At 32.7% G+C, this 23933-nt stretch overlaps 2 protein-coding genes across 2 annotated transcripts in view; one reads left to right on the top strand and one right to left on the bottom strand.

The window, feature by feature from the left end:
• Positions 1 to 202: 202 nt before the first annotated feature.
• LOC138047020 (uncharacterized) lies at positions 203 to 22673 on the bottom strand. The gene is made up of 2 exons (XM_068893685.1): positions 21754 to 22673; positions 203 to 4946 (listed from the first exon to the last, which is right to left on the bottom strand). The coding sequence occupies exons 1-2, from the start codon at positions 22625 to 22627 to the stop codon at positions 4144 to 4146; spliced, it is 1677 nt and encodes a 558-aa protein (XP_068749786.1). The 5' UTR covers positions 22628 to 22673; the 3' UTR covers positions 203 to 4143.
• Positions 22674 to 22938: 265 nt separating this feature from the next.
• Positions 22939 to 23933, top strand: part of LOC138047021 (P2X purinoceptor 4-like) — a 36230-nt gene continuing 35235 nt past the window's right edge. Inside the window, exon 1 of the mRNA XM_068893687.1 lies at positions 22939 to 23119. Within this exon, the coding sequence (XP_068749788.1) occupies positions 22977 to 23119 (143 nt within the window). The 5' untranslated portion in view covers positions 22939 to 22976. The remainder of the gene's footprint in view (positions 23120 to 23933) is intronic.

Below are 23933 nucleotides of genomic sequence, written 5' to 3' on the forward strand. Positions count from 1 at the left end.
ACCATCAAAAAATGACTTGCTTCAACGATAATAATAATTAAAAAAAAAAAAACAACATTTGGACTCCAAGAGGTCTCGGAAAAAAACGAATAATAATATAACTGTATACGGAATATCTGAGGAAAGCATATTGACAAAAGCCAAAGAAAAAGTCTTTTTGAAGGAAAGTAACCAGCAATTTAATATAATTATGGTAGGCTGATAGAGCAGGAATTTTATTCAAAATGCCAGCATTCTAAGAAGTGTCACACAGCTATATTTTAAAATATAATTCATAACTGCAAGCATATAAATGAACTCGCCTTATTAATTACGATTTTTTTTCCAACGAACATGAACCAGGTATAAAATATATTTTCATGGCTGAAACTCGAGCCAACAATTTCTTTTTCACTACAATAAAACTGATATAGCCTGTTTTGCACCAGCGACGCAAGCACAAAGCGCAGACATAAGAGCGCCTACTTCACCGTGAAAACGGGGTTGGGGCAAGCACAAAGCACGAGGATGCTTATGCTTGCATTTTCCTTGCGTCGTGTGTAAATGAAACGCAGGACAAGCACAAGGAAATTTGCTACGTCTGGCCAATTAAAGCGCTCGTTCCAGATTCCCCGCGTCTGAGCATTTGAACAAAATGGCGGATGCCTTGGTTGATTTTGATGCATACTTATGTCGACGTTCGTTTTCACTTAGCATGAGCTTCTTATGCTTGTGCTTGTGCTTGTGCTTGCATCGCTAGTGAAAACCAGGCTCAACGTGTAGATAAAATTTTAAGTAAGTACAGTAATTACCACAAATCCATGAAAATTATCCTTTCCAGCAAACGTGAAGAGGCTACCGTATCTATTATATCTAATGGCTGAAACTTAAGCCATGGAGTGTTATATTTGTTTGTGAAAACTGTATGCACAGAGTCCTAGGTCAGCATATTTACCCGGATCCAATAAAAAAAACTTTTCCGACAAATGCGAATGACGTGTATAAAAATGCCAGGGCTGACACGTTAACCAACAACTCTTAAAATTGCCTAGACTCCCAGAAATCTCATCGTTTATCTGATAACTGTGTACACAAAATTTCATGGTTGAAATTAAACCAACAAGTTTTAAAATAAGCAGTGCCAGACTCCCAGAAGCCTTAAATTTTAACTGACATGCCTGAAATCTTAGGCAAGCATGCTGACATAAATTTCAAGAAACATTCAAAGAGCTGCAGAGACCAACGGCAAAAATCTGAAGGGGAAGCACAGTTGAATAAAACACTATTTAACAATTAGACCCGTAGCCCGCAAGGGCTACGGGTCAATAGCCCATTCGGCCCATTCGGCCCTTGAGGGCGAAGGGTCTAATTGTTTTAGTATCACCCAACTAGTCGGACAGAAAAGGCAATAATAAAGTTAGCAAATGCAAGTTGAAGAAATACTTATATGGGAACAAAACGAAAGAAAGCGTCACGCTTTTCGCTACTCGAGGACTATTACTAATAGTCCTCTAGTAGCGTAGCCAATTAAAATGCAGGATTTGCAGTAGTCCACTAGTTGGTGATACTAATTTGACATAGTGATGCCTTGCTTCATACTTACAACTTGTGAAATTATTTGCAGGAATTAGACACAGTAAAATTTAATCTTTCATCAAGGTTCCGTCCACATGTATCTAGATATTTTTTAACCGCAACGTTTTCTCTGCAGATTCAAAAATCTCCTTGTCCACACGTAACGTATTTAAATCGAATTTGCCCGTCGACACGTATCGGGATTTGTTCTAGTATCCAGGACTCCTCTGAGACTATTGTCAACAAAGCATGCTCCATCAGTCGTGCGAGTTGGCGACAAGAGAAGCGATGGCATTTCGTTCAGTGACCATGTTGGATATTTACACATTAAAGACTGGATCTGAGTTTGTAACATTATCGGATTTGAAAATATCTGGATTCGACCATCCACGTGATTCCACATTCTTAAATGCGTATTCAAAACTTTCCACTCTGGAGAGCAGATCTAAAAAGTTGCGGATTCAACAATATTCGAATACATACATACGTGTGGAAGGGCGCCTAAGATAAATGTGCCATAAATGTCAAATGGTCATGAAGTATCTTACTTTGACTTAAAGGGGTACTCTGACGAAAATCGCATCTTTCCTATCTAAGCCATTTTGAAACATAAACAAGAAGTCTGTGTGAGAAGAAAAATGCTGTTTACTTTTTTCAAATATCTCTTTTCGTTCCAGAGATATTAGAGTTTTTAAAATCTGCAAATTAGCCAAGTGATGACGTCATGCACTCAACCAAATTTTGTTCAAATATGACAAAAAGAAATATCTCAGCCAATTTGTATCAGAAATTTTTTTGCAGTAAGATTCTACTCATTGTTCTCCACAATATGAGCTTAACTGTTCTGTTACCATGGCATCATACTGGGTTCCAGACCTCCCCCATATTAAAAGATTTTCTGGCCACCTTTCGCATTCCATTTTGTTATTTGCTAACAACACTTCATACGCATGATCCAGCAAGCATATAGATATGTTAGCTCGATTTTGTAGCCTTGTTTAACATTTTTCAAGCTGAAAATCACTAACATATTGAAATCAAGTGGGTGGGAACTGGAAAAGAGTGAGTTGCCTTGGGAACAGAATTTTTTATTGTCATAGGTGTTTCCTGTAGAACTATTAGGCTACCAAGTTTCAATAATCTACGCTGCAAATTGGCCAAGGTAGCTCTATTTATATACTCAATATAATATTGGGTTGAGTGTATGACATCATCAGTCATCTCATTTGCATATTTTGCCAATTTTCAAACTTAAATATCTCCGGAACTAATGCAGGTATTTGCAAACGGTAAATGGCGTTTTTGTTCCTTCATGGAATTCTATGTGATACACTCAAAAAATCAAGGGGTAAAAATTTGATCATAGTACCACTTTAACAATAGCTCCACCACGGTTTTTGACCGCCATCTTGGCTGGGGATACAAACACTGCTAAATTTACAGCCAATGTATGGGATTTTGGGCGACTTTGAACCGCTGTAGTGCCGTTAAAAAGAGACGGATTTCCAACTTTTGCTACTACTTTAAATAATTTATTGATATCATTCAGTCAACAGAAAACAAGGCCATTAAGGAAGGTATGACATCCGTAAATTCGAATAATAAATTAATCTTCTCGCGTTGCTCCTAATTTCGCGGTAATTTGCCGTGATGATTTTAGATGGGTTCGTAGGGAATCTTAAAAATTCGTTTATGATCCTTGCAGCCTGAATCTGTTCTTTATTTTTCATGACAATAATCTCAGTATAAATGCCTTTTGAAAGGCACTATCACTGTGGAAATCTGTCCCTTTTCAGCGGCGCTATGGCGGTTCAAAGTCGGCCAAAATTCCACACATTTACTGTCTATTAAGAGCAGCTGAGAGAAAAATACCACCGAGTATTCTTTCTTAAGGATATTGTTATTGCGCATATGTTCTGCGCATATCAAGATACTCGGATTTCCTATGGGTGGTGCTTCTTAATACAGGGATACTTTTGCGCGGTTCAAAATTATACGGAGAAAGCAGAATTTAGCAAGTGCTCTTGGTATCCAAAAAGAAAATTGGAGGCAATCACGCATTTTTCAGAGATAATTAAGCTTCAATTTGGTAAAAAACTTTACAAATATTACTTGTTGATTAATTATCTTAGAAAAATGCGTGGTTACCCCCAATTTTCTTTTTGGGTGTCAATAACACTTGTTAAGATCTACTTTTCCCGCATATTCAGTAAACCCCGCAAAAATACTTTTGAATTAGTAGGCACCGTCCTTAATTGCTGTTTGTTGCTGTTTCACTGTATTAGCATTGACCAACAAAAATAATGTCATTCAAGCCGTTGGAATGTCTAGCACTGCATATTTTGTCTAGCCAAACTTTTCATTTAATGAAAGTTTGACAAAGTTGTTCGTTAGATGGAACAACGCTGGACTATTTAGCCAACCAAATAGCTTCAAAACTCAGCCAAAGGGCCATCTCACCTTAAATAATGGTGGGCAACATTGGCCAATGTTGTGGGTATGTTGAGCCACACATCCAAACCTTTGCCAATGACGTTTCACTGTTAACTAAGGGCTTTACAAATCAGGCAATAACAGGGAGAAGGGATTTCACTCTAAGCGCACCTTTTTAACTTTCAAATTCACATCCAGTTGATTTTGCATCTCCAAACAGAGAGACACTTTTCTTTTCACCAGTTTTTCTTCCTTACCCAACACCTTACTTTGTTTTCTCAAATCCTCCAGACACTTCTCATTTACAACAAGGTCTTTCTTCAACAATGCAAGTTCCTCTTCCAAGTCCTTGATTTGTGTTTTCTTCAAAGAAACAGCACTTTCTTCCTCTTGCATCCGCTGCCCAACCTGTGAGAGCTTGTCTCTAACTTTTCTCAGATTATTGGAATACTGGGACATGACCACCTCTACAATATTTTTCTTTGCTTCAGGTTCCAGACCTAGACCTTCTGTTACAACAAACTCCATGAAAGAACTGTCTGCATCATTGACTTTTTCCAACTCAATGCCTTGATTCAAAGGTACCACTGCCACGCAGGAGGCCTCAGACAGGCCTGGGGGCAATGAAGCTGAACCATCTCTCTCTGGGAGTGAAAAGCACTTCTTGTGATCTGTGCATTTGCCATTTCCAGTAGATTCTTTTTCTTGTTTCTTAACATCATCAGTAATTTGGTGAATCACTAAATTCTCGTTCCCTGGTTGTAGGAGGAGCTGTCCCATATTCCCTGTGAAAACTGTTATGGCATCCTCTGAGCTCTCATTACTTACATAGAGTTCCCAATTTTTTTCTGCTTGCTCAGCACCACCCACGCTAGACAAAGAGAACACCTTGTCTATGTAAAGCACACTTTCTTCTGGGTCTGAATCGAAGTCAGTGGGTTGTTTATCAACCAGGTGATCTGCCATAAAAATGTAAGACGGCCCTATTATTTATGAAAGTGCCTACGGCATAAAAAAATCACTTCCGTTTAATCTTCATATTTAAAAACTGTGTTTGCTTAACACCTGACAAGCAAATTTTTGAGCTTTGATTTTTATCAAAAGGCTGTTTACTTTGAGTGTAAGTTCTGGATTTCACTGTCCACCATCACTCGCATTCAAAGCTGACCAACTAAACCTCAGAAAGTTGGATCTAGGGAAAAATGATGTCATTTACTCAACAGATTAAAATTTCAGCATATTAATGCAGCTTATTATATATGCAAAACACGAGTAAAAAAGTGTGAAAGCCCGAAACTCCAGTGCTGCATATTAATTCAGCCATGTACACACACATTGCATTCTTATTAAAATTAGTGAGTCTTTGAAGTCATTTCCTCCTTGATCCAGCTCTCTCAAAATTTTAAAGTTCGTAATGGCAAACCATAAAATAGGAAAATTCCAGTTAAAAGGTGTCTTTCTGAAATCAATGCTTAACACTTGGGCCACTTAGTGTTTACTTAACATAGTTTTGAAATCCAAAAAAGAGAAGAACATTTTGGTTTTTTGGTCATAGTAGCACTTAAATAATACCCTTAAATTTACTACTCAACAGTTTTGCAGACTGACCATAAAACTTACAGTTACATGCATCAGTGACCACCCAATAACCCAAATGAAAGAGGTCTACCAGTCTGGTACAGAATCTATCACACTGTATCAGTAGTATAGTAGTTGAGGGTACTAGCACAAAATAAAAATGATAAATACCAACGCAAAATACAACGATGAATAACAAATACTAATAATATTGCTTGGATGGTGAACGAAGTGAGCTATCCAAGCAATATTATTAGTTTTTGTTAACCAACATAAAATGCCAATAAAAATTAAACAACTCGTTACTTGGGTTTAAATACAGTATACTGCTTTTTTTATACCTTGAATAATAATCTTAATACAAATACTAGTTTCCAATACAAATACAAACGTAGTAAAGAGATTTAGGCGAGCCGCAGCGCAAAAAAGCATTAGCTTTTTGAGCAGGGGATGGCGAGCTGTTTAAAATCTCACGAGCGATGCAGCGAGTTTGTATTGGGGATTTTATTACAATACAAAATTTATATCACACAAAATTTTTTCTATATATTTTTCAAAAAATTCAAACAAAGAAACAAACAATAAATCCAAATGTGTAAATATTTGCATAATCAAATGGAAGATTCACAAAGCATGACATTATTGAAAACTAAATAAAGGGGTTTTCCCGTGATTTTTAACCAATCAAAACTTACACATTTTTTCAACAAATGCGTACACATTTGTGTAATTTTTCAGTGACACTTTACACATTTGTGTATTTTTTTGTGTAATAGGTGATGCATGAAGTGTGTTTAAATATTCGCACAATCAAATTGTACAAGAAAAAATCCCGACCATAGCATGACATTCTCGGAAATTCATACAAATAAATTTGTTCTATGAGTAAACTTTATGAGTAAATTTTATAAGTAAACTTTATCATTCAGATTGTTTTGGTGTGTTGATTTTATAATGTCCGTAAGCATATGATTTTATTCCATTGTCTAATAAAAATCATTTGTCATCGAAGCATGACAATGACACTTTATTCAGCTCATAGCTTCCAAGTTGATGCATTTCAAATATTATATCATATGATAATATAATGAATTGCACAATTGAATTACATGATGAATTAAGTCAAAATTTTATAAATTGTCTATTTTGTGAACATCAAATATATGATAATTATACAAACAAAGTAATTGCTGTAAACAACCTGATATAACTGAAGACAATAGCCGTTTGCTATGCATTAACTGTGGCCAAATTGGTAATGACCTGTTTAAAATTAATTACATCGATTTTTACGAGCATATGTATAAGATCAGAAAAAAGAGTATCTATATCCAGAAATATCATATTATTAATGTTCCTGATGAAATGAGCCTTTCTTATAAAAAGCCCATTTCATCATTTGCTTTTAATAATGTTTTGAAAATACTTGATAAAATTAATAATGTTTTATCACAAATAAATCAAAAACGTAAACAATTGATATCAATCAAATATAAAATTAACAAATCCTTAAATCATTGGAATTTGAAATTTGATGTTCCAATTACTAAGACTTTATTAAATTACTAAGACTTTGCATGATTATGAGAAATATTGGAATCAGCTTTGTTTGTTGATTGAACGATGAATTTCTTGTTATATTTTTTTCATTATTTTGTCTGAAATAGTTGGACAATTATCAATTATAATATTATCTATGATAGAACATTTGTTTAAAAAGATTGATTCATTAAATATGCCACGTCTTAAACTATTTCTGAGTTCTGATAATATATTAAAATAACTTTAACTATCTTTGAGTTCTTTGATTTTTTCATGATAGATTTTAGGTTACATGATTGACATTAAATATTTTTTGATCAGTTGTCATTATAGTACTGTATATATTATTTTAATGAATATATCTAATCAATATATCGAGTTCTTCGTTTGGCACATCGTCTGCTTTTGTGTATTCAGATCTGATACGAAAAAATCATTTGTTAATAATCGAAGCCCATAATAAATTTGAATGCTTAGTTTTTTATAATTAAATTTGAAAGTATTACATATAATTTGAATGTTTGATTATTGATCCACTAGGAAGTAGAAATCGTTTAGATCCGTTTATAATAAATCCTTTATCTGACAAATTGGTAATAAGATAACCATGTAAATAATGTGGTTTTTAAAATGTCGTTTCCATTCAGATCAAATTTTTCATCCGACGATATTTCATAAGCTTTTTCTCAATCATAAATACTTTGGCCAAGATTATGTAAAGTATCATTTTTGATACCATATATGACGGCATATATTCTCAACTTTGCTGGGCTGCTATTGTCAAACATGCTTTTAAAATTCTCATATAACCCTTTTGGATACTTTTTGAAGTACCATCTAGTGACAGATTTAGTATGGCTCATAAATAGTGATATTGGTTTGAAATTTTTTTGGACGCTTGATAATCAAAGTTAATATTTAGTCCTTGAAATGTCAAACGTGAGCTATTAAATTCATTGTAATAACAACTATCTGGAATATAAATTTCAATACAACATGTATATTTTTGTGAAAAGTTATCTCTGATAAGTTTGAATAAATTCCAATCCCATCTACCATGATACAAATTTGAACCATCTGTCTTTTTGAGGACATTGATTGGAAAAGCATTTTCAACTGTCAACTGTCAACTTCCATTCCAAAATCATCGATTAGCTCAGTAAGGGTTTCAGTCACATATTTAAAAACATTTGTTCTATAATCATGGCTGGAAATATATGGCTTTCACCAATTTTTTTGTCTGTATATTGTCTATTATTAGTAGAAATTGTAGATATTCCTCCGTTGAATTGTTTTAAAGTTGTAGCATCCTGATTATGAATAGCGTCTTTCAAATTTATCAGTTTATTATTGTTCAGGTTCAAATCATTAGTCATTATCACGCTTGTCTTTTTTTTTAAATAAGGCGCTAAATCAACAGAACCCCCTGCTTGAGATACTTTTTGGTCGACATAGGATTTATTATCGAGTTCATTGAAATCATTTGGTTTTCTATATGACACGATTTTATTCCCGCCCATGTTAATATCCTTCTGTTTATCCAATTTTTTATTGAGTTTATCGTTTACATATTCACGATTTACAGCAGACGTTTTATTTACTGTGTTTTGACAACCATAGATACTGTTTCCGTTCAGATCAATATCTCCTTTTATTGTACCGCCTGCTTTATGTAAATAGTTACTCAGCTCATTGTTTAATTGAGTGAAATTGATGGCTTGATGGCTTGATAACCTGATGTTGCTTCTTTCATATTATTAATGTTATGGTTTTTCATATAAAGATGTTTGTCAAACCGGTTCTAAAAATATAATTATTTAGCTCTGTTTTATTAGCTTTTAACATCATCGAGTTATCAATGTAAAATTTTGTTGCTGCATCTTTATGAAGAATAGGTTCTTGTAAACCAGTTGTTTTTTTATTACCCATATCAATTGGATTTTTTACATCGAGTTTTATATTATCATCATCAAAATTAAAATACCATTGTTGAAAATATTCATATGGAATGGCATCAGATTCATTTGATCTTGGATTTGCTAAATTTTCAATATGACTAAAATTCATGTTTAACAAACCAGCCATTTGATCGCTGCCATCTTTTTTGAAATAATTAGTTAAATCAACTGGTGTACTAGAAGAATCACCTCCATTTGCTTTTATATGACCATAAATCTGCTTTTTAGTCAAAACATCACTATCATTTTGTCCTGGTTTTAAATTAGTTAATTTTTTATTTTCCATATCATAATTACCACCTGGAGTTAATTTATAGACCGCATCCATAAATGGCGGGCAAAAAAATATTCTTTTGTTTTTGTACTAATTAGCCTCACTAGTCTCGTTTGCTTGGACAAAATATAAAAGAAATGTTGCATGAGAGTGAGGCTAGTGAGTCTCATTAGCACATAAACAAAAGAAAACATTTTTGGCCGCCATTTATGCATTCGGTCAATAACCTATACCAGGTGGTCCTCTTAAACCTGGTAAACCACGAGTGTAAGTATGACTTGTGCTATGTTCATTGAATATTCCCATTAATATGTATTTGTTATATTATTCCATAAAAGTTTCGTTTGATAGTTTTCATTGGTCTATCAACATACAAAAAAGAATATGGTTTTTCAGTTGCTTTTTTATATTGATCTTTTTGTACTCCTAATTCTTGTGAAATTACATTTTGTTCATTTGAACTTGGAAAGTTATATATACAAAAATGTGAACAATTCAAACGAATATCCTTTGGACAACCATAAAAGCATTGTGATAAATAAATTACTGAGCAATTTTTATGTCTGCCTTGTATAAAATAGTCAATTAATGGTTTTTGGTTTTTTCCTGTTACAAAATCGTCAAAAATTACTATCTTTTGTCCACTATTATTAATATCATTGAAAGGTGTTATTGTATCATTGCTTGTTTTAATGATATCGTAACCAACTTGATCACTGATGTCTTGAAACAAATTGATCAAATCTTGGTACTTTTGTTGTTCAAGATTTTTAGCATAAAAATGTACTTGATTAAAGTATAAAAGAGGTTTTGAAAGCATATGACAGAGAAGATTTGTTTTCCTCCACATGATTAGAAGCATTCTAAATGTATCTTTTGGCATATATCCATACAATTGTTTAAAATCTGTTTTTTCATTTTTACGAATTGTAATTCGGTATTCCCATGTATATAAATTATGTGTTATATTAAGTTAAATGAAGATAAGTTAAGATAAATAATTTTATGTAAATGAATTATATAAATGGACATAGAATAATCTAAGAAAATTTCTGAAGCTAAAATAAAAGCTGGAAAGATGATTAACCAAATACAGGATGAAATTAAACAGTATAAACACAGTAAACAGGATATGCAAATTGGTTTAACAGAGAGTTTTCAACCAATAATTAAAGCTCAAGAGGATGTAAAACAAACGATTGATAAAAAACAAGACAAATTAATTGAACAACATGATAAAAACCAAAAAACGTTGAGTTCAGATTTGGAGAATATTGCTATGTTGCAATATGTGTATGATAAACCAGAAAAAACAAGAAAATTTCCAATCGATTCTAAACCAAAAATGCTTTCATCAAAACCAGATGAAGGATTCACGACCAATGAATTACATCTGATAACTGATCATGGTTTTTCTGTACCTTCTGAAATATGGAATGGATACATTGATAATAAATTGGATATTAATGAGTATGATGAAGAAATCGGATTAAAGTTAAAAGAATTAGGTCGTAAAAAGGGTTATCTTTCAAAATCCAAAGCATAAAAGACGAAAAATGTAGATGAAATAAACGAATTGGATAATGAAATTAAATTATTACAAAAATTTAGAAAAAGAATACAATCTTTTGAAGAGGGTATAAAAACGATTGGTAAAGGAATGAAATATACGCAACCGAAAAGAAATGCTTCCAAAATTCAACAAAATGGTCAATATGGTGGTTTGATGATCGATTTGCCAAAATCATTTGGTCAATTACGTCTGGTTGCATCAAAAAATGGTAAAAACGTATTGGATCAACAAGCTGATTTTGATACAATAGACATTTTAACAAAAAGGTTTAACAGCAAAAAAAGATACAGCCAATTATCTCAAATGTTGTTTGATCAATTAAACAAACTTAGTGAAATTCCAATGCATAGATCAAGTAAAAAATTTAGCAAAATTGGCTCGGGTGTTGTTTAGTACAATAATATCAATGATTTGATAGATAGATTAGAATTACTTGATGGTTCAATTACTGCACGTAATAATGGTGTTCAAATTGAATTCAGTCAAATAGCTCACACATTGAATAAACTAGGGGCAATTAATAACGAACAATTGTCAGAGCTTTTGAAAAAATATGTAATTTAATATTATAAAATGAACGAACAAGCATTACATATTTCATCAATTAATACAGTAAAAATAGGACGAAATAAACCTGAACATTTTACAGTTAAATTTTCACCTCCATTATATCTCAATGAAGACAAACAATATACCTAGTATTGCACTAGATCGATTAAGTATGACATTTAGTTGGGAAAGTATTAATAGTACTTATGTTAATAATTAAATAAAATATTCAAATGATAATGGTTCAACATGGGACACTATTGCTGTTGTTGATGGAATGTACAGTTATGATGATCTCAATGATTATATTCAGCTGTTGCTAAAAATGATGATGATAAAAATGGAATTAATTTGATATTTGTCCTTTCATGTTATAGAGTAATTATAGATTTGAAAAGAAATTGGCAGCTGGATTTGAGAAATAGTAAATTTACTGAACTTGTATGTTTTGATGCAAAATTAATAAAGACAACAGAATACAGAGTCAGATTGCCAAATATAACCAATAGTATTGATGCATTAGAGATAGGTTGTAGTTTAATTGATAGTAGTTTAACCGATGGTAAAAGATGCGATACATTAGCTTTAATTCCAACTGATAATTTGACAAGAAGTTATCCTTTCAATTTTGAGCCAAAAAGAGCTTTGTTTTCACCTGTTAATACAAAAATAATAAACGAAATGCGTATTACAGTGAAAGATACGTGTAATATTGGATGATACGTTGTTTTAAACAATATTGATTGGTTTATGACATTAATATTGAAAAGTGAATAATAATATATAACTCATTAATATATAAATGAACACAAACGAATTCAAAATGAGATATGACCCAGAATCAGGTCGTTACATTAAAAAACATATCTATGGTGAAGGAATATTTAGCAACTTGGCAAGCAAATTATTGAACAAAACAACAAAAGAATTAGCTGCAAAAACAAGTAAAAAGCTAGCTGAAACTGCTTTAACAAAAGGATCTGAAAAAACAGGAGACTTTGTAGAAAATTTGGCTGGTGATAAAACTGTTAAAATTTTACAAGGAAAAAATAAGCAAAATGCGCCAGTTGAACCAAAGAAAAAAGTGAACTTTTCAATGGAAGATAGCGTTATACCAATAGAGGTTGAGCCTGAAATTCAATCAATTCCAACAAATTATAAACCAAAAAAGTCACAACAACTAACATATTTTGAAATAGCAGAAAGAATGAATAGATTAATGGCTAGTGGTAGACTTGGAAGAAAAAACAAAAATAATGTCTTACATATAAAATGTTTAGAAATCCCAAATATGTTGAACGAATAGAAAACTTTTTTGAATTGGAAACACCTTTAGTAACAGCAAATCCTGCTAATGGTGCTAGTCAAAAAAAGCCAAACCATCGATTTGTTGTAGATAATACTAACAGTATGTCACCATCAGACTGGTATAATGCAAGAATTTCAATGTCTTTTAAAGTACAAAAGATGGATGGAACTGATATCGCAGCTAACGATGCAAATGGAATAGTAAACGGTATTCATAGTATGATCAAAGACATTTCAGTTAAAGTTGGTGATAAAAAAATATATGATTGTAATGATGTTAACATCAAAAATTTGCTTGAATATACCAATTCTTATGCTGAAACTACAGCTACAAATGAATTCTTTTTTTTAGACACAAATAGATCAACCGAAATGAGACCTGCACAAGCTGCTTACAACAAAGGATTTCATCAAAGAAAAACACTGTTAGATGCTTCAAATGTTATGAATTATCAATTACCTTTGAATCGCTATAGTCTGTTTGAATCACTAGAGGATAAACTTCTTCCCCAAACAAGAGTTGAAATATTGTTTGATTTGGCTTCAGATAATCAAGTTATTTGGCAAGGAGTCGATAATTCTCGTGTTGTTTTTACAAGAATGCAGTTGATTGTACCACAAATTATTTTTAACGATGATGGACAAAGTATGTATTCAAGCAATTATCGAAAATCACAAAAATGGACGTATTTGAAAGAAACTGTTTCAATGATGCCAATATTGATGAACAAATCCATTTTTGTACAATACATTTTCAGTATCTACTAATCCAAGAACATTGTCTGATGCTTGGTTAGAAATTGGAAATGGAATTGAGTATCCTGATAGACATTATGAACCAGATACCGACATGACTCATGTTTATCGTGATGTTTAAAATACTTTCACGTTAATAGTGAATATTCACAAGGTACTCTATTAAATAGGAGCAATTTCCATTTGCTTTGTTCATTTTTATATTCGATCTAACTAAACAGCATTGTGATTTAAAAGATTCTACTGTTAAACTAACTTTTCACTATAAATTATCTGGAGAAACAGCAACAGCTTTTTATATTTACGCTCTTGTTTTCAGTGAGCAAGATGTTGAATTTATCCAGAACGATGGTAAATTGTTATTCAGATGATAAATAGGGAAAATTTTACAAATTATATTTAACTAAATTTTAACATATCTTTTGTATAATCTAAATATATACAAGATATGACAACAAGATACATTTCTCACGGCATGGTGTTAAATTATCACCAAACGAAAAACAAACATTAGCAAGAGCTATAAATAGCAGATTAACATTACGACTATCTAATTCTCAATTATCTGGACCTGATAAGCTTCTTCTAACAAAAACACAATTGAAAAAAATACAAAAATTAATGAAAAATGGAACAGGAACTGATTTGAAAATATCAAAAACACAAATTAAAAAAGTTGGTGGTAATATTTTTAGCACATTAGCTACTAAATTATTACCAAACGTAATGCCTGCTGGAGCTCCTTTATTAACAGGAGCTTTAGCTGGATTAGGTGAAAACATTACTGATAAAATGTTTGGTAAAAAAGGAGGAACGATTATGGAACCAACACAAATGGTTCCAATGCTAAATTTACTGACAGCAAAACAAAAGCATGATCTCAATAATGCTTATCAAACAGGTGGCTAATATGCATTTAAGGCCAACAAAAAAACCAGATGCAACATGGTGCTTTTTGGAGTGCTCTTGCTTCAATTGGCATACCATTAGAATGAATTTACTACCAAAACTGTTTGGAAAAGGATTACAAGTTGATCGATCACGATCTCGTAGATCTTTGGCAATATATGTACCAAAAATGAACCAAAAAAATTATGGAATTTCACCTATTCATGGTCAATGGTCAATGGCCAATGCAAAAGGGTTTTGGAATAAATAAAAAAACAGAAACCAAAAAAAGGAACAGGATTACTAACTTCAATGTTAGGCATAGCAAAAAGTCAAACAACGAACAAAATTCCAATTTTTGGCCAGTTAATATAAAATTTATCAATAAACCACTGAGCAACTTTGATCTAATTGATTGGGTTAAAAAGCTTGGTTTCAAACATTTCAGACGTATTTATTCAAGAGACATTCTTCCGTCTAAAATTCGAAAAGCATGTGGGATATTCAATTTAGATACAATGATTGGACAGGGCACTCATTGGGTAGCATTTAGAAATATAAACAATCAAGCAGAATACTTTGATTCTTTCGGTCTGTTAATGCCTAAAAAAGTTGAAACTTCTCTTAATACAAGCAACAAACAAATACAGTGTTTTGTGTCGATATTGGTGTCTATAATTAAGTAAAGTACGATTGTCTGGGTGAGTGTAGTCCTCAGAAGGACTGTTTGAGATGACATTTGACATCTCAAACAGTCCTTCTCAGGACTACACTCACCCGGACGATAGTACTTTACTTAATTATATGACTCCTGGGTTCAAACCATTTACAATTGGTGTCTATATTACTTATACTTATTGGAAAGGCAAAATGGAAAAAGTATATTAGCAACAATCCATAATGCCAAATTTGATACGAATGATCAATTGGTCAACAATCGTTTTATAATCAATTATTTCAAAAATATGTAATTTATATATATATAAAATGGTTAAATCATATTGCGTTAAACAAAAAAATCAAACTGAATGTGTTGAACCCTCAGGTTATAAAACAAACAAAAAAATGGTAGACATGTTTTTTTGCACTTGTGCTGAATGCGGCATTAAAAAGACTTGATTTGTTAAACAGAATAATTTAAACTTATTACCCCTCAGAATTAGAGGGGCTTTATAAAAATAAATCACAAAGCATGTCTGGTAATGGATTGTTATTAAATATTAGTAATACAGCAGCAGAATTATTTTTAACCAAAGGAGTACCTTATCTTGGTAAAAAAAGCTGTTAAAATGGGTCGTTATTACACATCAGAAATGTTACGAGATCCAAAATTGTAGAAAAAAGCCGTTGAATATGCTTTGGCTAAACTCAATCCAACAATTCAAAATGTTGGATCACAAGCTTTTGATCAATTGTCGACTAAAATTAGACCAAAGAAAAAATAGAAAACAAACAGAAAAGATTTAGATGGAAGTGGTTTTGATTTACCTTTTGATTTACATAAAGCTATTGGTAAATTACCAAGACCTCAATCAGGTTTTACTTTTCCTGGTCATAAATATACTGGACCATATAATCCATTAGAACAACAGCTCGAATATGACCCAATTACAGGTAAAATACTTGAAATATATGATCAACCAACAGGACCAACTGATGCTATTGCAATGCAGCATGATGTTGATTATGCTGTTTGTAAAAATGATAGAAAATGCAAAAATAAAGCTGACAGGAAAATGGTTCAAGATTTAGATAATGTTCCATACAACAATAGGCAAAGGGGCCATTGGTTGACTTGAAATGTAATCAATACAAAACAAAAACTTGGTCTTGGTGTTAAGCCAAAAGACGTAAAAAGCCGTTGAGTAAAGAGAAAATAAACTGGCAGCAACAGTTAGCAGATGAGCTACACAAACCAATCAAACGAAAATTTAACAAAATAAAAAAAAATATAAAGGGAAAACCAATACCTACACCACGTCGTAGTGTTAAACAAATAGTTCAAGATTATGAAGATAATATAATCGAACCACCACTTGAATTTCGTGATGATTATAAACCAATTCCAGCTTTAAGAACTAAAAAACAGCTTCTTAAAAATTCTGTACCACTACCAAGAACTATAATAAAAGAAACAAACAAAGATTTAAAAGGCTACACAACATCATATGAAACAAGCATTAAAAACAATAAAGACCCTTTAATTCAACTACAAAAGACAAGAAAAGCAATTGAAATACATATCGAAAAAATTTTAAATGAAATGAAAGGACTAAGTTCATTGAAACCCTTAATATAACATTTGAAAAGCAGTCAAGTAATGAGAAAAAAATTAAATACGCTTATTTTAACAGTAAAGCACAAACAATTAATAAAACGCAAATAGAACTAGCTTTAAAATTATCAAAACAGGAAATATTACTAATATTGTAAGTAAATGGATTTCTGAAAGATCTGGTTGGCTTATAAAATCAATTAATAATCATTACCTTAATATTGTTAAATATCAACCAATGAAAGGATCATCTTACATTAACCTACCAAATGAATTATGTAATAGTGCAAAAGGATTGATAAACTTAAAATGCAACGATAATTAATGCTTTAGATGGTGTCATATCAGACATCTTAATCCGCAAAACAAAGATCCACAAAGGATAAAAACGTCTGACAGATCATTTATCAAAAATCTAAATTATCAAGGCATTGAATTCCAGTAACAATTAAACAGATTAACAATGTAAAGTAACATTCAATGCATTTGGTTATGAAAATTAACAACCATTTCCAATCCATGTATCAAAAGAAAAGTATGAAGATCATATGAATTTATTAATGATTACAGAAAATGAAAATAAACATTATGTACTTATATTATGTATAATCAAACAAAACACAAAGAAAGAAAACACTTTTGTATGTATTGCTTGCAATTTTTTAGTTCTATGCAAGCTTTAAATAATCACAAAGAAATATGTATTAAAATAAATGGTGGAAAAGCTACTAAAATGCCTGAAAAAGGTTCAAAAGTAAAATGTACTAATTTTCATAAACAACTTCCTGTTCCATTTGTTATAGATGCGGATTTTGAAGCTATTACAGAAAAAGTTAAGGGTTGCAAACCAAATAACGACAAATCATACACTGAAGCTTATCAAAAGTATACTGCTTGTGATTATGGTTATAAAGTTGTTTGTTGTTATGATAATAAATACAGCAAACCAGTTCAAATTTATAGAGGTGAAAATGCTGTATACAAATTGATGGAAAAGATGCTTGAAGAGGTTAAATATTGTAAAAATGTCATCAAATACAAATTCAACAAACCATTAAAAATGACAAAAGAAGATGAGGAAAACTTTAAAAAGCTGATGAATGCCACATTTGAAATAAATAATATATTGAAATAAATAAGATATTGTGGTTAGAGATCATTGTCATATCACTGGATCATTTAGAGGATCAGCTCATCAAGATTGTAATCTTAATTTCCGACTGACTGATAAGATACCAGTTATATTTCACAATTTACGTGGTTATGATTCACATTTTATAATGCAAAATATTGGGCAAATACAGTGTAGCTAAAAATCATAAATATAAATTATAAAGAAAGGAGAAGAATGCCAAATGAATATTACTGCCATACCAAATAATATGGAAAAGTACAATGTATATGGCTTTTATGCTTGGTAATAATTTAACATTCATTGATAGTTTTCAATTTATGAGTTCAAGTCTTGATAAACTTGTCATCAATCTCCCTAATGAAACATTCAAATACACAAAAAAAGAATTCAAAAACGAAGTTTCAGCTTATGAAACAAAAAGGGGCATATCTTTATGATTGTATGGATTCATTTGACAAATTTAATGAAACAAAATTACCAAACAAAGACGATTTTTACAGCATTTTAAATGATGAAAATATATCAGATAATCAATACAATCATGCTCAAAACGTATGGAATACTTTTAATTTGAAAACTCTGGGTAAATATCACAACTTGTATCTTAAATCTGACATTCTTTTATTAGCTGATGTTTTTGAAAATTTCTGAAAAACATGTTTGCAGTATTACAAATTAGATCCTGCTCATTATTTTACAAGCCCTGGTCTTAGTTGGGATGCTATTCTTAAAATGACAAACATAAAATTAGAACTTATTGATGTTGATATGTACCAATTTGTTGAAAAAGGTATGAGAGGTGGTATTAGTTACATAGCTAATCGTTATTCAAAAGCAAACAATAAATACATGAAAATATACAATGGCAAGGTGCCTTCAAAGTATATTATGTATTTAGATGCCAATAATTTATACGGTTTTGCAATGTCACAATGCCTTCCATACGGCAATTTCAACTGGTTAACACAAAACAAATTGATAAGCTACACCTAGCTAAATATAAAGAAGATAGCAAAAAAGGGTTTATTTTAGAAGTTAAACTTGAGTATCCAAAAGAATTACATGATTTGCATAATGATTATCCTCTTCCTCCTGAAAAAATCAAAGTTACAAAAAAAATGCTATCTGAAAATGCTAAAAATATTGCTGATAAATTTAAAATATCAACATGTCTAGTACATAAACTAATTTCAACTTTGAAAAACAAAGAGAAGTATGTTCTTCATTACAGAACCTTCAATTTTATACTGATCTTGGATTAAAAGTCACTAAAGTTCATAGAGTACTAGAGTTTGATCAATCTCCTTGGCTAAAGCAGTATATTGATTTTAATACAAAGAAAAGAACAAATGCTACAAACACTTTCGAAAAAGACTTTTTTAAGTTGATGAATAATGCTGTATACGGAAAATCAATGGAAATTTAAGAAAAAGAGTTAATGTTAGATTGGTAACAGATGAAAAGAAACTGTTAAAAATAGCTGCTAAACCTACTTATGTAAGTGGTAAGATCTTCCATGAAAATCTAGTAGCTGTGCATAAAATAAAAGAATCTCTTACTCTTAATAGACCAGCTTATATTGGTATGTGCATTTTAGATCTTTCAAAGACATTAATGTATAATTTTCACTATAATTGTAGCAAACAAAAGTACAATAATAAAGCAAAATTATTATTTACAGACACAGACTCACTGACTTATGAAATTACAACCAGTGATGTGTATATAGACTTTTGGAATTTCAGTGATTATCCAGAAAATAGTAAATTCTATGATAAAACTAATAAAAAAATTATTGGCAAATTCAAAGATGAAACTTCATGTATTCCAATTACAGAATTCATTGGTTTAAGATCTAAAATGTATTCTTATATAAAAAACAATGATCAAAATAATAAAACAGCCAAAGGAATTAAAAGGATTATTATTCCAAAAAATATCAAACGTGAAGACTATAAACAAATGCTATTTAATAACAGACAAATGTATCATACAATGAAAACCATTCGAAGCAACCATCATCAACTTGGAAGCTATGAATAGGTGGTTTGCAACCAATCTCTAGAGACACCGATAACAATGCAGCAATGTACAATTGCTGGTGGACGAACAAAAGAAGCTAATGAGAGATCTTTTGTTTTCGTCCACCAACATGGCGGCGATAACGTCACATGAAAACCACCTATAAAGTGTCATTGTCATGCTTCGATGACAAATGATTTTTATTAGACAATGGAATAAAATCACATGCTTACGGACATTATAAAATCAACACACTAAAACAATCTGAATGATAAAGCTTACTTATAAAGTTTACTAATAAAGTTTACTTAAAGTTTACTCATAAAGTTTACTCATTGAACAAATTTATTTGTATGAATTTCCGAGAATGTCACGCTATGGTGATTTTTTCCTGTTCAATTTGATTATGCGAATATTTAAACACACTTCATGCATCACCTATTACACAAAAAATTACACAAATGTGTAAAGTTTCACTGAAAAATTATACAAACGTGTACACATTTGTGGAAAAAAATGTTCAAGTTTTGATCGGTTAAAAATCACGGGGAAAACACCTTTATTTAGTTTTCAATAATGTCGCGCTTTGTGATTCTTCCATTTGATTATGCAAATATTTAAACACTTGGATTTATTATCTGTTTCTTTGTTTGAATTTTTTGAAAAATATATAAAAAAAATTTTGTGTTGTAATTCTTTGTTTAATTTTTTAGTGTGATATAAAGTTTGTATTATAATACAATCCCAATAAAAACTTGCTCCATTGCTCGTGAGATTTTAAACGGCTCACCATCCCCTGCTCAAAAAGCTAAAGCTTTTTTGCTCTGCGGCTCGCCTAAATCTCTTTAATACATTTGTATCTGTATTGGAAACTAGTATTTGTATTAAAATTATTATTCAAGGAATAAAAAAAGCAGTATTTCAACCCAAATCACAAGTAGTTAAATTTTTATTGGCATTCTATGTTGGTTAACAAATACTAATAATATTGCTTGGATCGCTCACTTCGTTCGCCAACCAAGCAATATTATTAGTATTTGTTATTCATTGTTGTACCTTGCATTGGTATTTATCATTTGTATTTTATGCTAGTACCCCCAACTACTATATTACTTGTATCCCTCATGGTCAGACATTTTTTAAACCGGTCCATTTGTTCCTGAGATATAGCAGGGGACAGCGGAAGACACCCAAATACGAAGACCATAGTGAATAGTCATGTACAGCGGCTGTACATGTACTTTTGGTCTTATTACAAAACTATGCACCAGCATGGGAAAGGTTGTCAGGAACAAAGAGGAGCACAGCTTCAAACTCCCCTAATATTGAACATTTGGTATCAACCTCTGCCTTTGAGGCACCCGTTTTTGGTTTTTGTCTTAAGCCGCTTTTACACGTTTAAACTTTCACCTGAAACTTGTCTGCAACAGCGCTGCGAAACAAGTTTTAGGAGGCATCGCACCAAGACTTTTTTGAACTTCTGTTGCGACACAAGTTTCATGAAAAGTAGAACTGCTTCCTACATGTAGTTCTGCAAAGATCACAGCAATTGCAGTGGTGATAAAAACAGGAGTTTCACCGTGTAACACCACTTCGTGAAACTGGTCTCGCTCAGTTTTGTTACGCTATGTTGCAAACTAAGCCAATCAGAAACTGGCTAAGGCCACGTAAACAACATTTTGAAACCAGTTTCAACGTTTCCGAACGAGTTTCGACCTTACATGTTACACGGCGCACCGCCTGCTGAAACTTTTTTGCAGCACCGTTGCACACAAGTTTCAGCTTAAAGTTTCAACGTGTAACAGCAGCTTTATTCTCTTTTGTTTGCCCCAAACCACAGTTACCCTAAAACCTGTTCAGCTTTCACCTTACTGTGCACTTCCCACTATTCTGATTATTGATGTTTACCTTGATTTTTCTCCCCAATGAAATCAACTTCTTGTAGACTAGGAATATCTGATGAAAAATGGAACGTGTTCATAGCCCCTCTGGGATCAGTGCTCCACGCTAGAGATAGGACAGTTTGGCCTTCCTTGTTTTTGTTTTCTGGAAATCTACCCTGGAACAATGAATCTCGCGCAAACTTCAATAACTCAAAGTTCTCACTCCTACGTGCTAAAATGTGCAATACAGAGTCCAACCCGTGGATCTCTGGAGTTTTAATGATGTCCCTAGCTTCATGTCGTGTAAATATCGAGGCCTTTTCGAGCTCAACAAGTCGCTTGATCATGCTTTTCAAGCAAAATTGATGAAAACGAATTTTCTTGTGATACGATCTGCCTTCAAATTTCATGCTGATGGCCGATACGTGAAAAGGTGTGAAACCACGACTGTCCTGAGCAGCTAAAAGCTTGGGAGAATCTTCAGTTAGGCAATGCAAAACTTTCTCAAACGCTCCCTCACGGTCAAATGATACGTTGCCTTTATTCACATGGAAATGTTTAGCAGCAAAATGTAAAGCCGTTTCGCCATGTTCATTCAACACTTGCGCGATGAAGTCGTTTCGCAAAAGTCCTTGGACAACGGCAAATTTGCCAAAAGCACAAGCAAGGAATAGAAGCGGGCATCTGAGTTGGTCCAAAGGATCTGGGATGAAACAGTTTTGATCCCAGCCAGCTGATGTCGCAGAGTCAATGGCGACCTTTAGTGCAGAGGGCAAATCTCCAGTACACGGATGAATCCTTGATGCCGCTTTCCGCCCATCGATCAAAAGCGCTGTCACCAAGTTGTGATGCAAGAAGCTGCAGTTGTTTCCGCAAAATGGAGTATGTTTTCCTACCATGGCGGGCGACTTAGTGGTTAAAGGCAGATGACTGGAGTCGAAGGAAGTCATTAGTCGTTGACATGCGACGCGTTTGAAATGTGAGAATCAACAGAAGGGCCAATCTAGCAACTGTTTCAGTGATGTCACTAGCCCGCCACTTCGGAAGCAGCCTCGTTTCCAGGGTTTCTATTCTTTGCCTCCCCTCCCTTGTCAAGGGGGGGGCAAAGAAACGAGGTTGAATTAGTACCCGGTTTTTCTCCTCAAGTTTTGACGAGATACAAAAATTGTACTTATACCACAATGGTATTTGGTGTGTTAGTAGTCACCTTAGCAAGTGCTTGTTTTGGGTGTTTGTTTTGACGTAAACATGGTATCTTGTAGCCAGATTTGTGGTGTTATTCTCTCCACCCTCTTTGAGTATGATACCGCCAAGATAGTGCACATCAAGAGTAAAAGAGTTGGATTGATCAATCGATTCATACAATTAGTCATCGTTGTTTACGTAATTGGGTAAGTAGAATTTTAATAAGTTTTAACAATACTCTGACTCTTGAGCGTCAACTACATGCAATTCTGGAATCGTGAATCTCTGGTTAAGTGACTTCCTTTCTGGAAGTTCCTAATCATTAAAAATTCGTTAATTTATCAGAATTAACTGTGGGACATTCCATTTATAATCCGACCCCTCCCCCCCCCCCCCCCCCAACCTATGGATGAGGCCCATCACAATTCCACCGGTAGGAATCTTTTTCAAAGGCACCGACAAAAAAGTGAAGGGGTAGGAAAGGGTTTTTTCAAAGGGTGCCAACAAAAATCCAACCTGTAGGAATCTAATAAATGGAATGTCCCTATAATACGTATAGGTATATGGTGTGAAGGTCAGCCCCAAGGGGTTCAGACAGAAAATAATTAATGTTAATTTACAGAATGTGGATAAAAAGAATAAAAGACATTGAGAGCTCACAGAGCTACAGCAGTTTTAGCTTGTTTATGGAAGATACAGGTAAATTGTTTTCTGTCTAAACCCCTTGGGTCATTTTTGAGTGTTTTTAGCATTAGCTCAGTTGGTTGAGCACCGGGCTGCTATGTGGGAGGTTGCGGGTTCGAACTCTGGCCGCATCAACACTCAGGAGGAGAAAGAGGAGAAGTGCTGACTTGTAATTTCAACTGCAATGGTTAGACTTTCAGTCTTCTCGGATAAGGGCTATAAACCATGTCTTATATTTTATTATAAGTTTCCCTGTGGGACTTGAAATAACCCAGACACTATTTGAGAAGAGTAGGCGATCTGGAGTCCCTGGTGTTCTGGCTGTCCTGTTCTCTC

This window comes from Montipora capricornis, chromosome 4 (genome assembly GCF_036669925.1).
Source record: "Montipora capricornis isolate CH-2021 chromosome 4, ASM3666992v2, whole genome shotgun sequence".
In the NCBI taxonomy this organism is placed as follows: domain Eukaryota; kingdom Metazoa; phylum Cnidaria; class Anthozoa; order Scleractinia; family Acroporidae; genus Montipora; species Montipora capricornis.